This window comes from Bipolaris maydis (assembly GCF_028858645.1).
Source record: "Bipolaris maydis strain C4 unplaced genomic scaffold PSV08scaffold_9, whole genome shotgun sequence".
Classification (NCBI taxonomy): Eukaryota; Fungi; Ascomycota; class Dothideomycetes; order Pleosporales; family Pleosporaceae; genus Bipolaris; species Bipolaris maydis.
In genome coordinates, this window is record NW_027093865.1 from 1,549,603 (window position 1) to 1,565,405 (window position 15,803).

Consider the following 15,803-nt stretch of genomic DNA (forward strand, 5'->3'; position numbering starts at 1 on the left):
CGAGGCCATGTTGGGACCACGTCTGCTTCTTACTTCAGTCCTCGCCGGCACTATTGTCTCGGCAGGTTACTTGCCAGAGGTCCCGAGTGCGGCCACTTTCCAGTACAATGCTCGAAGACAGGCTACCAACGGCTCATCGCCTTCGTTCAATGGCCCGTATAGTACTCGCGGAAGAGACATTGTCGACCGCAATGGTCAGAAAGTATCATGGGCAGGCGTCAATTGGCCCATGAGCGGTATGTAATAGCTCCTCTGTTGTTAATTCCTGACCAAAAGTGTGCTCACTCTGCCCATAGGCGAGACCATGATTCCAGAAGGTCTCGAGTGGGCGTCGGCCGATGAGATCCTCTCAGACATTGCGAGCGTCGGGTTCAATTACATCCGCATGGGCTATGCCATCGAGATGATTGATCAGGTCTATGATCGAAACGGTGAAGATGTGCCTTTGGAAGTTAGTCTCATAAACGCCTTGGGGTACGTCAATGGCACCAAAGTCACAAAGGAAATTATCGCCAAGAACCCTGGGTGGACGGCACAGACCACTCGTTTCGAGATCTGGAGTGACATTGCGCGCATTGCTGCTACCAAAGGCATCTTCATCAGCCCGGATGTACACACTGGCAAGGCGCAGTGGTGCTGCTCACACATAGACGGCACTGCCTGGTTTGACGATTTGCACTTCAACGCCACCCATTGGCGTCGTGGCCTTTCCTACGTCGCAAACTGGGCAAAAGCACACCCCAACATTGCCAGCATGTCTCTTCGCAATGAGCTTCGAGAATCATGGAATGTCACCGACTTGTACTACAACTGGGACACATTGGTTGGCAACATGACCGCTGGTGCTGATGCAATCCATGAAGCCAACCCCGACATCCTTATTCTCTGGGGAGGTATGCAATATGCCCAAGACCTCTCGGCTTTGACTAGTGGAAAGAACATCCTTACTGCACCATGCTACAAGTGCACGGCTATTCGTGACGCTGCTAGGCGTGAGCCGGTTTACTTCAACCTTGACGACCACGCATGGGCCGACAAACTCGTCTGGGAAATCCATCTCTACAGCATGAGCGAAGATGTCGATACTGGTACATGCGATATCGTGAAAGCCAACTTATATCGTAACGGATTCAATGCATTAGGTATCGACGCACCACCTGCTTGCAACGTCACGGGTGATTGTCCAAAGGCAGTACGTGAGACGCCAGTTATTCTGAGCGAGTTCGGCAGTGCCCAAGACGAGACCCTCTTCAACAATACTCTCCAGAACTGCCTGAAGGATTACACAATCGACAACGGCGTAAGCTGGATGATGTGGGCCATTGCGGGCTCATATAGAATCAGATCCGGAATACAAGGGTTCCCCGATACGTGGGGTCTGACCAACTACGATTGGTCGGGATGGAACTACGAAAGGGGCATTGAAGAGTTCTGGAAGCCGTGGGTAAAGGCGATGAACACGACTAAGATTGTCTAAAATGTGGAGATAAACCTTGTCGCGGTTGGCATTGAGCCTGCGCCCTATTATCGGGAACACTAAAATACGTTGCACCCCACACAGAGAACAGATTGGTGAAGTTCTCGGAACATGTAATGTGTAGTTTGGCTATTGAATTAATGATTCCATGCTTGTTAAAACGTGTTCAATAGTAAATTTCGCGTTTTGTTCTCCCATTCTTTATGTGTTGCACCAATGGCGGCGTCTCCGTGAAAGCGTAAATTCTTTGATAGTCTGGTAGCAATTTGAGAATGGAACGAGTAAGCCCGGACCCGACCATTATTCTAGAATCAATTGGAGGTGAGTTATATCCTATGCATTGGTCTCGATAAAGAAGAGTGACGACATTGGCGTTAGCTCTTGTCGCCTCACATGATGCCGAGGCATCCGGTGTTGGTTCGTACAAGGACAATTTCTCCGAACTATTCGCCTGGCCACAACACTCATATTTAGCAACTATGCACGTGGATGGCAGACAATCAAGCAAAATACGTGTAGGAATGCCATCTGTGCACTGCAATCCGAGGGTTACTCGTATCTCCGATAACCGCAAATTTTCGGCCGAGGGGGCTCTTCTTCGTCACCGGGGAATCTGACATCGGAGCTCTTGGTCCCCGAGTGGTGACAGCTTGAATTCTTTGTCTGCATCAAAAGCGTACAGACCATGAAATTGAGTTTTACATTGCACCCACGATTTGCCCGTGCAAGCAAATACATAGATGAGCACCAGATTCCTTCTGTCGATACAGGAAAGAGTGCTAGGCGATGGCGATTATCTGTTATCCTCCGGACGCTTGTCCTACAAGTCGCGCACTTTTTTCGCATTTGGGCTTACCTTGTGACGTGTGCCACACGTGAAAGGATTGATCAAGTAGTCGAACGATCCGAGAACTGAGATGATATATAGGACATGTTTGGCACGGGCTAGACTCGCAAGCAACATGGCCGTTCGCATGTATTCGTCCGCCACTTTTCGCTGCCTGGTGCTGTTGGCCATCCGGCGCTTCCACCTTTGCTGACACGAGGACCTGAATGCATTCCCTGCACCAACGTATATGTCATACAAACTGCCGCCACATTACAGCACTCGAACCAAGGACTCTCTTTACACAGGCTCTCTGACATCGCTTATATCACCGGTATTTTATCGCCTAATGCTTCCACAACCATGTCTTGCTGTTTCTCGGGTCACCCGGAAGGTTGGAACTTCCACGATCCAAGGTCACATATTTCAGGCAGAGTGAACAGGCTCGGCCAAGTTGCCGTTCGTTTTCATCAAACTCCGAAACGCCTTGAGCGCTGGTTCAAAAACCAACAGCGCCACTCAGTGAGCAGGAAAGATGCAGCCAATACACCACAACCCTACACTTCTCACAGCCAACAAGCGGATCTACCTTCACCAAGACTCAACATTGCGATTCATATTTGCGGCTCTAGAGGAGATGTGCAACCTTTTATTCCAATTGCCAAACTACTTCAAGCACCCCCATATTGTCACCGTGTACGAATATGCACGCACCCAGCCTTCAAGGATTTCGTGGTAAGTAAAGGAAACAACCTACTCGCATTCATTCATACAGCATCATGGGAACTTACTCGCCAAAGGAAAGCAATGGCCTCGAGTTCTTTTCTATTGGGGGTGACCCAGAAGCTCTCATGGCGTACATGGTGAAGAACCCAGGCTTACTTCCAGGTATGGAAAGCATCAGGGCTGGCGAAGTGAGCAAGAGGCGGAAAGAGATGGCAACGATACTCGAAGGCACATGGCGTAGCTGTATCGAAGCTGGAGACGGAATGGGACCTAAGATCACTGCAGTGGACGTGGAACAGACTGAGAGCTTATTTATTGCGGATGTCATCATTGCTAACCCACCGTCCATGGGCCATATTCACTGTGCAGAAAGGCTAGGAATACCTCTACATATTGTATTCACCATGCCATGGTCACCAACCAAAGCTTTCCACCATCCGTTAGCCGCCATGGAATATGGTGAGGCAGATGAGTCTACAGCAAACTTCGTCAGTTTTGCTATCATGGAATTGATGACCTGGCAAGGGTAGGCTCTCATTCATAACAGTTTCAATAAGAGGCTGCTAACCGTACCAGACTAGGGGATCTTATCAATAAATTCAGAACTCGCACATTGAAACTTGATATCGTATGAATCCCGTCTCAGTGTACAGCTTTGCTCTGGCTGACTATTTCGTACTATATAGATAAGCCCACTTTGGGGATTCCAGCTGCTTCGAAGGCTAAAAGTCCCCCATTCCTATCTCTGGTCACAAGCCCTGATTCCTAAGCCATCAGATTGGCCTGAGCACCTCAACGTAACAGGCTTCTCTTTTCTGAAAGCTGGTTCATCTTACTCACCACCTGACGATCTAACTGCATTCCTTGAGAAAGGCCCTACACCAGTCTACATTGGCTTCGGATCGATCGTCGTAGATGACCCTGTGCACCTGACAAATCTCATATTCGAAGCCATCAAGCTAGCTGGAGTTCGTGCTATTGTTTCGAAGGGATGGGGAGGTATAGGCACAGGCAAGGCGCCTGAGAATGTCTACATGATTGGGAATTGCCCTCACGTAAGTACAGTGAACCTGTTAGTTGGGGTTTCTAGATAAAAAGGCTCACACAAAAAAAAGGACTGGCTTTTCCAACACGTCTCCTGCGTGGTTCATCATGGAGGCGCAGGTACAACGGCAGCGGGTATAGCACTTGGAAAGCCTACTGTTATAGTACCGTTCTTTGGAGACCAGCCATTCTGGGGGCAAATGGTTGCCAAAGCAGGCGCGGGTCCGAAACCTATTCCTTATAGACAACTCACACCGGAAGGCTTGGCCGAGAGCATCAAGTTTGCATTGAGACCCGAAGTCAACATTGCTGTCAAGAAGATGGCTGCTTGTATTGCAGAAGAGGATGGAGCCTCAGAGACAGTCCGGGATTTTGAGAGCGCACTAAGGGTAGATGAGATGAGGTGTCATATCTGTCCGGAACGCATAGCAGTATGGAGGGATAAGAAATCGGGGGCCCATCTTAGCGGGTTCGCTGCATGTGTTCTTTGTAAACAAAAACTGATAGATCCACATGATCTACGACTGTAAGTGTTGGATCAGTTGCTGGGGCCCAGAAATGTTCACAAGCTGACTTATTGTAGGCTCCGCCATAGACAGTGGTGTAAGTCTCGTTTGCAACTCTCGTTAATTCATGCTAACAATCGAAGATGTCCATGAAGGAGCGGAAACACCATTGATTGGCGCCGTAGCTGCAGGTTCCAGCTTCTTCACCAACCTTGCAATCAACACGTCGGACTTTTCCCACCGTCTGAAAAAACCAAAGTTACAGGTCATCAACTCCACAGGGGCGATCAATACTCGGAAAAAAGAGGAGCTAGACGACGAAAGTAAAGACCTACCCGTAAATCCCATTTGGCTAGCCAGTATGGCCAGTATGATGGCAACCAAAACCTTGAAAGACAACTGGCAAGACGTTGAAAAAACGCCAGATGCACAAGAAACAGCAAAGATTCGTGCCCTCTTCGTTGCCCAAGAAGCCGAGCATGGACGAGCCTACCAAATAACCAGCGCAACTCTCCACTATGCAGGAGACGTAACCAAGACATCTCTGAAAGGTAACGTTCACATATCCCCATCATGTCTTCCAGCGTCACAATTGCCAACCAAAGCAAAAAAAAAAGCCCCCGTGGCACTCTTCTACAACGTAGCCAACGGCTTCCGCAACTACCCCTCCCGCTCCATCGCCAACGAGCACCACCGACACCGCGATGAAATCGTCGGTCTAACCAGCGGCCTAGCCGTTGCAGGCAAAGTACGTAAACCACCATGTTCTCCAAAAAAAATGGGGGGTGGGAGGGCAAAGCGCACAGCAAGCTAACCAACGTCCCCTCTTTCTCCTTCTCATCAGGAATTCCGACTAGGCCTCTACGACGCATTCACCGGACTCATCAAACACCCCTATCTCGGCACCAAACTCGACGGTCCGCTGGGCCTGCCAAAAGGCATCGGACGCGGCATTGGCGGTTTCGTCTGCCACGCTTCAGCTGGTAAGTTTTCACCCCCTTTTTTTTTTAAAATACAATCAAGCAATCCAGTTACTAAATCAGTGTCTCTCTCGCTCTCGCTATAAAACAGCCATATGGGGATTACCAGGCTATACGCTCAAAGGCATCGAGTGCGCCCTATCCAAACATAGAATCACCCCGCTTCAGACGGAATTGTATCTCGTCAGGTTGCGCCAGGGTGCGCGGGATTTGGAGCAGGCGTCGCAGCAGGAGAGGGGCAATGTCGTGGCGAGGTGGAAGGGCATGCAACGGCGGGGGTCGAGTGTTTTGGTTTGAAATGCGTATTTCGATTGTTATTGGTTTTATATATCCGGATTGTGTTTGGGGGTTGGGGGGTGGTGCTAGATTATGGTTTTCTTTAGATGAATGGTGTTGGGGTTGTAGCTCTGGTGGTGGTCAGATGTTGCAGTGAGAAGTATTACACTGCGGTGTCCTACTACTTCAAAATTTGATACTGCTTTTGCTTCGAGTAAGCAATAAACTCAGTTGCTGCTTAGACGGAGGGGCAGTAGATGATTGATTAGCTGTTTACTTTTGATGCTGCTGCGTCTCATCGAGAAGCGCTAACATTCCTTGTCGTAAGGGAGGCCATTGTAACACAAGGTCACTTACATCTGTGCCGCTGCTATACTTTCCAGCAACAACGGGATTTGGGATGCATAGGGAACAGCTAGGTGTTGTGACATCTCTACTTATTGGTATATACGATGCAAACTGGACGGAAAGATTATTTGCGTTAAAAGTGAATACCCGAGGGGATATCGTTTCGTGGAGTCGGGTTGGCTACAAAGATATGGCAGGTTCATAGCTTTGTATGTACAAATTTGACCTGGGGTAAAGACAAGTGCAAAGGTTCAGCACGACACCTGATTTAAATCACATATCACACCAGCACATCCGCAAGAGAAGAGTGTCACATCAGAAAGAGCCATCTATGTCTTGAATAAGAGATGTATGGATAGTATTAATGAGAAAATAATGGGCTCCAACTGTCATAGGTATGCTATACATTTAACATTGCGTCCCACTTCCGTTCATCTTGTAGAGCCATCAACGCATCATGCTCGATACCCATATCAGGGTATGGTCAAAATGAGAGAGAAGTAAGCTGATTGAAGCCCACATGTATGATATACGCCTACGCCTTTTCAATGCGCAAGACAATTAGGAAATGAGGAAACGGAAAAAAACAAGCCTTCGGAGAATAGAGCTAACAGGTAAATTGTTGCATCATCCATCCTAACTCCCCAAAGAAAATAAAGGCCAGCGTCCGGTTTAGTGACGGAAAATCTGGAAGTGTCCTTGAAGAAGAAGAAAGAGCCGTTGGCAAGATATGACATGCTCAGCTGCTTGGGCGCATGCCTGTGGGATGCACATAGTCGAGATGGTGCCCAGTAGCGAAACCCCCAATATGATCTAGGAGAGATTTAGGAAGCGTAGACTCCCATAGTACCCTCTATTCTTCGAGCCTCTGTTTCCTTTGCTCTTGGCCTAGTTGTTTAGCGCTGTGCGAATGCGTGTTTTGCAGTAGCAACGGCGCCCTAGGGTTTTTGGGTATTGCAGTAGGCTCGCTTCGAGTATCTACCCAAGTGCTCGATCTGATGTGTCCATGTTCCGTGGGCACAGGTATAGAGGCATCATCGTCTTGACTGCTCAGTCGTTCCAATCCAGGTTTCCTTTGCACGCACCGTGGCTGTTTGGTAACATGTCGCTTTTCTCGTTCGTCTGTCATGCTGGCATCATCGGCTAATTCAGAAGACCCCGGCTTTTGTAGTACCAAAATGTTTTCTGTCAGAGTTATGGATGTAGACGCAGAGGGCGGAGTACCGCGGGTATCCTATACCCAAACATATATGATTAGTAACTTTGAGGAGCGTAGTGTGCGGGCTGCCGGCCTTGTTAGTACTGCTATGTATATAATATATAGTCCTGAATTGCGCAAAATTCCAGGAGGCTCGGTTGTGATACGTACTGGTGAGTTGAGCATGCTTTGGCGCTTGTTCCTGCTCTTTTTGATATGGCTCTTCAGCGCACTTGAGTCGAGGGGTTTTAGGAGCTCGAAACTGCAAAGTAATTCGCCAGAAACCGACATGACGGCACCCCAGTTGTCGAATTCACCACAATACTGTACAATGTTAGCTGAATTCTGAGCCGAGACAGATAATGAGCGTCGTACGTTTGGCGCAGAAAACACAGTCACCAATACTCGATCTGTGAAGAACTCGTAACCATCTTCTACAACCATGTGGGCTCTGCAAACCAGGTCGAAGTCGTGTCGGGCCAGGAATTCCATAATGACCTTTTTGCCAAAGCAGTAACTAACTCCGCGTTCATTGGATTCCCAGTCGTTCTCCATGTCGGCAGGATCACTCCACAACAGGTCGTTGAGCAGGCCATAGTCAGGCACGTCGGTAGGTCGCGCAATTTGTCTAATGTCGTCCATGTGCGACAGGCTGGGTGATAGTCCGCCGTGTACACAGAAAATCTTTTGGGCTACAATGGCGGCAATAGGCAGAGTATTGAAGGTATCGACAAAAGCCTTCCAGACCTTGATATTACACCTCCTCTTGCATTCGTCGTAGAAACCGTATACGCGCGTGACGTTGGCGCACTCGTGGTTGCCGCGCAACAGGAAGAAGTTCTCGGGGAACTTGAGCTTGTAGCAGAGGAGCAGAAGAATGGTTTCCAGACTCTGCTTGCCGCGGTCGACATAGTCGCCGAGGAAGAGATAGTTTGAATTTGGCGGGAAGCCGCACATTTCGAACATTCGAATCAGGTCGGTGTATTGTCCATGGATATCGCCCACAATCTTCACAGGCGCAGCAAGTTCGAGCAAAGCTGGCTGGCTCAGGAATACTTCTCGAGCAGCTGAGCAAATGGCGAAGATCTCGGCATTCTTCAGGCTGACTGTCTTTGTGACTTTTCCGGCATATGCAGCATCGAGCAGTCGCTGAATCATGTCATCGAGATCCATTGTCTTGAGCGCGCTGATTTCCATGGGGGAGCCCGAGCCGTCTGTTGGCGCTGGAGGCTCCGGCAGCCTGGGAATAGGCTGGTCTTTCTTTTGCAAAATGGACTCGCCCGGCTGGGCCGAAGCCGAAGGCTGTGCGGCTCCCGTGGGCGGAACATCAGAGACGTGGTCGACCTCGCCAGTTCGCTGGGCCTTGGTCACACCCTCGTGGCCTGTTCCGAGCGTTGCGCCGTGAACGGGCGAGGGCGGTGCTTGGGGCACGTCCGCGTCGGACTCGGGCTTGTCTGTGGGCTCTGTCGAGCCGTCGGCGGGGGCTGAGGCGGGGGGTGGTGCGGGGGTTGAAGCTAGCGAGTTTCTTCGCGAGCCTTTGGACTTTGTCGAAGCAGCATCCGACTTGTCCACCTTGCCGTTGGCATCGCCAATGCCGGCAACCGAGTTGCGTGGACTGTCGGACTTTGCGGCGATGGGGATCTTATTGCGCAACGAGTTCCGCAGCGAGCGGGTCGAGTCTTTGGTGTCGGATCTCTCGAAGGAGCGATAGTACTCGCGGCCGAGAGGGACGCCGTCGGCACCGCCCTTGTCGCCTTTCTTGTCCTTGCCGCTTGACTGTTGGTTGCCCATGGTGGGTAGGATGCGGGGTGGCTAAGCGAGCGTGTGTCGAAACGGGCGGTGTGTGGGTGTGGTGGTGGTGGTAGTGGTCTTGTTCGGGCGGTTGCTGCTTCTCACATGAAAGAGGGAGGAAACGGCGGCCGAGCTGGGGGAGGGGAGTGCAGGACCAAGCCGGGAATGGCGTTGCTCGCTGGCTGGTTGGCTGGCTCACTCTCTCCGGCAGCTCCGTGCCAGTGTGTACGGGGAGCGAGGAGGGCAGGCAAAGGCGCAGGCAGCAGGCGGGCTTATGTGTGGTGGTTGAGTTGAGACGGGTTGGGCACGAGGCAGAGGCTGTGCTAGGGCGGTCGGTAGAGGCGGGCAAGAAAAGCCAGGAAGCGGGCCTCCGTCGGCGCAGTCGTGATCTGCCTGCTGGACAAGCTGCGGCAGATGAGGCTAGGCTGGGCGACGGGGGAGCGATCGTCTTCCAGCGTGCGCGCCAGATCGGTGGTGTGCAGAGGACAGGCGGGTTGTTTGGGCAGTGCTCACGGGCTGGGGCTGGGGCCGGGCGAGGGCAACGATGATAACGATGCCTTGAACCGCTATCTGGGCTAGCAGGGCGGGGGGAGCCAGCGACGATGCCAGCCGCAAGGTCTAGTGGACAGAGGCCCTGGCCGCGTCGTTGAATGGCAGCGCTGGGTGCGCTGTTAGCGGGCAGACGAGCAGGCGAGCGCTGACTAGTATGAGCCCGGGCTGCCGTGACGGCGCCGCAGTGCTACGCAACCTGGACGTGCGGCGACAGGGTGCGGCGGCGATGGCAGGAGGATATGGTGTGGGTGCGGCGGCCTCTGCGCATGCAGCCACAACCACGAGCTCACACAGGCGGAAGAAGACGGAGGCGAGAGAGAGAGAGAAGGAGAGAGAGAGAAGGAGAGAGAGAGAAGGAGAGAGAGAGAAGGAGAGAGAGAGAAGGAGAGAGAGAGAAGGAGAGAGCGAGACAAGGCGGAGCAGAAAAGCAGTCGACAGCTTCCACAACGCGACCTCGCCAAGGGTGCGGGCAAGGATTACAAGCCCTTGCATCAGAGAGAGCCGCTGGGCACGCCTTCACCCCTCGCCTCCTCGCCCGGCCGAGCACAACACCGCGCTGCAACCCCGCCTACGACATCGTCGATCCTCCGGCCACAACCCTACCCTGCACGTGTTCTGTACATACACATACATACTATGTATGTGTACATGTGCCTGCTCCCACCGGTCATCTCCTGCCCTTGCACCTCTCTTCCATTGGCAGCCCAGGCCGTCATCACGCTGCTCTTCATGCACACACCCTGCGCCTCCCACACGAACCACCTTGTTCGCAAAACAAACCAGCAAGCCGGCATTCGCCCATGTACACCGACATTTGTATTCGTGACGCCAACCATACAGCTACTACTCTACTGCAAACCTGGCCTCCGTCAACCGTCCAAGGCCTGGCGCCAAGGGCGGAAACTCTTGGACACCCCTTTGTCTTTGCAAACATTTGCCTGGCTGCCCATGGGCCCCACTGCCCTTGTGCCTGTGCTTGCCGTCCATGGTCGCGCCGTTGAAGCGTTTAAAGTTTGGTACCTAGGTTAACGTGGATAGCCTGGCAGCCGTGTTAGCAGGTACATGACGCCACTCAATCCATCCATCCCACACATACCTTCTTGTTGGTGTACGCCTCCAGCCCAGCTTCACCGCACTCCCTGCCAATCCCGCTCTGCTTTACCCCACCAAACGGAACACGCAAATCAGAGTCGTTGCTGGAGTTGATCCAGACCATGCCTGCTTCAATCCGTCGAGCCACACGGTGCGCCTTGGTAATGTTTTCGGTAAACACCGCTGCACCCAGCCCATACGTAGTGTCGTTTGCACGTCGGATGGCCTCCTCCTCTTCCTTGAACGAACTGATGGCCACAAACGGGCCAAACACCTCCTCGCGGTAGATTCGCATCGAGTCCGTCACATCCTTGAAAATGGTAGGTGCCACGAAAAAGCCCTTACCGCCTACGTTCTTGTACGCCTCGCCGCCTGCAACCAGCGTGGCCCCTTCTGATTTGCCCGCCTCGACGTACGAGAGCACGCGCTCAAATTGCGCCTTGGTCACCTGCGGTCCTTGGAACGTGTCGTCCTTGAATGGATCTCCAACCACTGAAGCCGTCTTGACGTACTTCTTGAACGCCTCGACAAACTTTTCGTAAATGCCCTCCTGCACCAGGATCCTTGATGTTGACGTGCACACTTGACCTTGATTGTACCTGAAAATTGTTTGTCAGCCAAAACACAGTCAAGAAGCAAAGGCATATCCTTACATGATACCCGTGTGCGCCCACTTGACTGCTTGATCAAAGTCTGCATCATCAAAAACAATCAACGGCGACTTTCCTCCGGTTTCGAGTGTAATGTTCTTCATGTTGATAGAAGCCATCTTCATAATCTCCTTTCCTGTTGCTGTCGATCCGGTAAAGGCAATCTTGTCCACGTCCAGATGTTGCGCCAGCGCAGCTCCAGCCGTCCTACCCCAGCCATTGAGGAAGTTGACAACACCTGGAGGGAAGCCGGCTTCTTTGACCAGGTATCCAAGATACAAAAGGGAAAGTGGTGTCTGCTCAGCAGCCTTCATGACTACTGTGTTGCCGGTACAGAGGGCAGGGCCCAGTTTCCAGGCCGCCATAGCCAGGGGAAAGTTCCAACTAGATCAAGTCAGTACCTCCATGTCAAATTCTCCAAAATCACACCATCTTACGGGATGATCTGTGCACAGACACCGACTGGCTCCAGGACAGTGTAGGCTAGCTTGAGGGGCGACGTGTTGATGACGCTGCCGTGAATCTTGTTGGCATATCCAGCGTAGTACTTGATGGTGCCGACGACCTCGCTCAAGTCTTCGTTGAGCGAAACCAGGTATGGCTTGCCATTGTCCCATGTCTCGATGGTCGCCAGCGTCTCTCTGTGCTCATCAATCAACTGGGCAAACTTGTACAGTAGATCAGCTCGGACATTCGTGTCCATGTCCCGCCACTCCGGGTTGTTTAGGGCTTTGCGTGCTGCTGCTACCGCAATATCAACGTCCTCTGGGCCAGCCGCGTAGACGGATGTAATCTCGCTCTCATCGCTAGACAAACTTAGCTTAGCGTACACAGCGCAGACAGGCTGTTGCAAGGGCGAGGGTTAGCTTACCTGGGGTTGATGGTTGTGATGGTCTCACCAGACTTGGACTTGACAAACTCATTGTTGATGAAGAGACCTCTTGGCTGCTTATACTTGCGGCCGTTTGGCGCTGTAAGCTCAACGAAGAGGTCAGACATGTCGTTGGTGCGAGTCGTGTAGAATTTCCAAGTCGGACTGATGCTAGCACCAGGCACTCTGTATGGCAATGGCTGAAGAGAAAGCAATGTACGAGGGCGGAGGGAAGCTCTGGTCAAGGCCGAGTAAATTCGGGACATGTCTTTTGTTGACGCGGACGTGGCCAGCTATCTATAGTGTGCAGATATCTAATGCGCCAGCCAGTGATGAGTGCGGTAGTACCATCGGCATCTGCGGACCCCGCCATGAGGCCGTTAAGGCTAGTAGCCCCGCCGCATGCAACTGCCTTTTCCAGACGCCTGTCCTCTGTTGTCTGCTTGTACAATACCTTTTTCAGCGTCTGGTATGCGTATCCTTGGATACACCCAGTGAGCTCGGCTCTACTCTTCTTGCCGGTCAAGACACAATGGCGCCGAAAAATGGTATAGTACTAGCCTATGCTTTCGACATGGTCGTTATCATCACATGGTATGCCTATCTGATGCATAAACGAGAGAACACCTCTCGGGTGTGCTGCCAGTTGATTGGAGCGCACAGCAATCGTCACGCTTATTGGCAGACAGCAGCGGAAGCTACCCCACCATGCGGCCCACTCGCGTCATTGTACATATCGACTTCCAAAACTTCTGCCCTCATGCAGATCTCTTTGAAGGAAAAAATTACCTGATCAATGCCACCCGCCTAGCGCCCAGTTAAATCCAGGAAAAATCCGCTTGGTAGAAAAGAGGAGAAACAGAAACCGTACAACAATGTCAGCCTTCCAGAAAAGAGCCGTCAAGGTTCACGTGCTCAAACTACCGCAGATTCTCCTCAAGCTTCTCGTCGCTCGCCCATACTCCACAATGGACATGACCCACGACCCACTGCTCGCCTTGCCCCCCGACGCCGAGCGCCCAGACGCCTCGATAGACGTCGCTCACTCGCTCGAGTACTGGAATAGCGTCTCGGCCGACGTGAACGGCATGCTTGGCGGTTTCCCCCAGACTACGCGCATTGATTTGCAAGGCTCGTCCAACTTCCTCACAAAGCTGCGGCGCGGCAGGTCCAATGCTGCCTCCAAGGAACCCTTGCCGCCTTTACAGCGTGTAGCCGACTGTGGCGCGGGCATCGGCCGCATAACAAAGGGTTTACTGCTCGGCGTGAGCGAAAAGGTCGATGTTGTGGAGCCCGTCAAGAAGTTCACCGACGAGCTGGTGCAAAGCCTAGCCAGCGAGGAACAAAAGGAGGGAAGAGGTCAGCTGGGTGAGGTTATCAATCTCGGTCTACAGGACTGGATACCCGAGCCTGGTGCATACAATGTCATTTGGAACCAGTGGTGTCTTGGACACTTGACCGACGCACAATTGGTCGTATACCTCGAGCGCTGCAAGCAAGGCCTCAAACCAACAACAGAGGGACAGGATACGTTTAGGAGTTGTATCATTGTCAAGGAAAACATGTCGACAGACATCAAGCACAAGGACATCTATGATGATGAAGACTCGAGCGTCACACGGTCCGACGCAAAGTTCCGCATGCTCTTCCAACAGGCTGGCCTGAAGATTGTTGCCACAGAGCAGCAAAAAGGTATGCCCAAGGAACTATTCCCCGTGCGCATGTACGCACTCAGACCAGAGTGAACACAGGCCAAAGAAACACATGATACCCAACCCTGTTTTTTTTCTCCTCCTCCTCAATTAATGTAAAAATAGAATGCCCGAATCAAATGATATACCATCATACAATGAGTACCCCCCTTTCACCAATCCATCTATACCTCTCCCGTCTCCGTGAATCTCTGTACCACGCCCAGCGAAAACACCGGTGCGCCCGGTACCGCCTGGTGCACCGGCAATCTCCCCACCACCACCTTTTTCTTCTTCATAACCTTTGGCTTAGCCGACTCGTCGTCTCCTGCATCCTGTCCCCCAGATGTATCCATGACATCTTCGAATTCCTCCTCTTCCTCGTCGTCATCCCCTTCTTCCTCGTCATCCTCTTCCTCATCACCTTCATTCGCATCTTGCGCATCCTCGGCCGGGTAACTCGCCGGATACGTTTGTCGCAGATACTTCATATCAAAGACCTCCTGATGCGCATGCTGCCAAATATCCTTGATCGCATCGCCCGAAAGCACATCCTTGACGCGCGTCGTAGGTATAGCTTCCGAGTCGAGGCGCTCAGACTCTGGGACCTCGGCTTCGTCATCTTCTTCATCATCATGTTCCTTTTCGCTTCGGTCTTGCTTGCTAGAGACGGCTTTCTTGTTCATGTCAACGCCCCATTCTTCGGGCACGTACAGCCACTCGGCCGCCTTGCGGATCTTGTCTTCGACCCAGCCTTCTTCCATGGGCTCGAGCCGCTTCCGCAGCAGCGTCCCTGCCATGCCCGCCGCCATGCCGCCCCCCGCGTTCATCGGGTACAGCGGGTTCGGAAACGGATGCAGGGCTTGGAATTTCTCCGTGTTGGCTGGCAGCGGCTGCGTCGCAATTAGCCGCCGTCGCACGTCGCGTTCCACAAACACCTCGTTGCCGCCGGCGTCGAGAATGTGGTTGCCAGCCGCGTCTTTGGATGGCATCCGCTGTTTCTGCGTCACCAGCTTGTTTTGGTGCCGGAAGCCGCCGTTGATGAGCAGGTGGATGGACGTTATATAGTTTGTTACCATTGTGGTTGCGCGATGGATTTGGGGCCTGCCGAGGGAAAGGATATTAGTTTTGTATGCTTACTACTTGGAGAATTCCCATGGTGCTCTTTCCAAGTGAAATGTCAATCAATCGAATTGCCAACCTCCTTCTTCTTCTTCTTCTTCTCTTTTTTTAATTCCTTTTTTTGGTGTAGATAATTGTCTACTGGGAAACATATACGATGGCAGGTGCAAACAGGGTCTAATAAAAACGCGACACCGCCTCGCAACTGCACAAAGAACAAGCACATCCCCACCCCCTCCCCTCACACTTACCAGTCAACGGCTTCTCCCCTACTCATCTTGAACTGCATCTCAGCTTGTAGTCGATCCATGGTCTTGATCATAGGCATGAGCTGGCTACGCAGTTGGTCCAGAAGCCGAATGTCATCTCGGTCCGGCGCGCCCTGGAAGTTTTGATTCATCTTTTTTCGCCTCTGATTCCCTTGCTCTTTCTCTGTATCTTTACTCTGCACTTTATGTTTGAGAATTCCAGGTTCCTTGAGAGTAGAGTGTGTTCTTGTTTTTTCGAGTTGATTGTGGGAGAAGAGAGAAAGGGTTGGAGTGAAGGGTAATGCTGAGGGTGCTGCAAGCGGATTGGTTGGATATCTGAGCAATAGGCGCTTATGGGATTGGGGTTAGTGCGCTTGGCAGATGGATACACATTGATTTATCTTG

General features: G+C 52.0%; 6 protein-coding genes across 6 annotated transcripts; 3 read left to right on the top strand and 3 right to left on the bottom strand.

Annotated features, from left to right (window-relative positions):
• Positions 1–7: 7 nt before the first annotated feature.
• On the top strand, positions 8–1,671 carry PSV08DRAFT_225896 (glycoside hydrolase; the record flags this gene model as incomplete). Its single annotated transcript, XM_014228605.1, has 2 exons — positions 8–236; positions 297–1,671. 2 exons carry the CDS (start codon positions 8–10, stop codon positions 1,475–1,477), a joined length of 1,410 nt encoding a protein of 469 aa, XP_014084080.1. The 3' UTR covers positions 1,478–1,671.
• Positions 1,672–2,666: 995 nt separating this feature from the next.
• On the top strand, positions 2,667–6,097 carry PSV08DRAFT_410684 (glycosyltransferase; the record flags this gene model as incomplete). Its single annotated transcript, XM_014228606.1, has 10 exons — positions 2,667–3,038; positions 3,104–3,555; positions 3,606–3,657; positions 3,716–4,084; positions 4,145–4,599; positions 4,657–4,676; positions 4,723–5,130; positions 5,197–5,327; positions 5,424–5,562; positions 5,651–6,097. 10 exons carry the CDS (start codon positions 2,667–2,669, stop codon positions 5,854–5,856), a joined length of 2,604 nt encoding a protein of 867 aa, XP_014084081.1. The 3' UTR covers positions 5,857–6,097.
• Positions 6,098–7,034: 937 nt separating this feature from the next.
• Positions 7,035–7,467, bottom strand: PSV08DRAFT_310676 (uncharacterized protein; the record flags this gene model as incomplete). Its single annotated transcript, XM_066092651.1, has 1 exon — positions 7,035–7,467. A coding segment is annotated over exon 1 (233 nt), but the record flags the coding sequence as incomplete, so codon positions are not given.
• On the bottom strand, positions 7,035–12,638 carry PSV08DRAFT_410685 (aldehyde dehydrogenase family-domain-containing protein). Its single transcript, XM_066093866.1, has 7 exons — positions 12,338–12,638; positions 11,904–12,272; positions 11,470–11,850; positions 10,821–11,415; positions 7,757–9,193; positions 7,553–7,705; positions 7,035–7,467 (listed from the first exon to the last, which is right to left on the bottom strand). The coding sequence occupies exons 1-7, from the start codon at positions 12,601–12,603 to the stop codon at positions 7,438–7,440; spliced, it is 3,231 nt and encodes a 1,076-aa protein (XP_065948959.1). The 5' UTR covers positions 12,604–12,638; the 3' UTR covers positions 7,035–7,437.
• A 574-nt stretch (positions 12,639–13,212) lies between these two features.
• On the top strand, positions 13,213–14,187 carry PSV08DRAFT_403032 (alpha-N-methyltransferase NTM1; the record flags this gene model as incomplete). The annotated part of the gene is made up of 1 exon (XM_066093649.1): positions 13,213–14,187. The coding sequence occupies one exon, from the start codon at positions 13,213–13,215 to the stop codon at positions 14,080–14,082; it is 870 nt and encodes a 289-aa protein (XP_065948960.1). The 3' UTR covers positions 14,083–14,187.
• On the bottom strand, positions 13,959–15,658 carry PSV08DRAFT_392826 (uncharacterized protein; the record flags this gene model as incomplete). The annotated part of the gene is made up of 2 exons (XM_014228612.2): positions 13,959–15,132; positions 15,402–15,658. Coding segments are annotated over 2 exons (1,176 nt in total), but the record flags the coding sequence as incomplete, so codon positions are not given.
• Between the last annotated feature and the right edge of the window lie 145 nt (positions 15,659–15,803).

Bases quoted from the DNA above. Each gene is read 5' to 3' on its own strand.
- PSV08DRAFT_410685 (XM_066093866.1), bottom strand. From the start codon at position 12,603: ATGTCCCGAATTTACTCGGCCTTGACCAGAGCTTCCCTCCGCCCTCGT. The intron at 12,273-12,337 runs GTAAGCTAACCC...AAGTTTGTCTAG, and splicing joins ATCACAACCATCAACCCCAG to CGATGAGAGCGAGATTACAT. The intron at 7,706-7,756 runs GTACGACGCTCA...AACATTGTACAG, and splicing joins CTGTGTTTTCTGCGCCAAAC to TATTGTGGTGAATTCGACAA.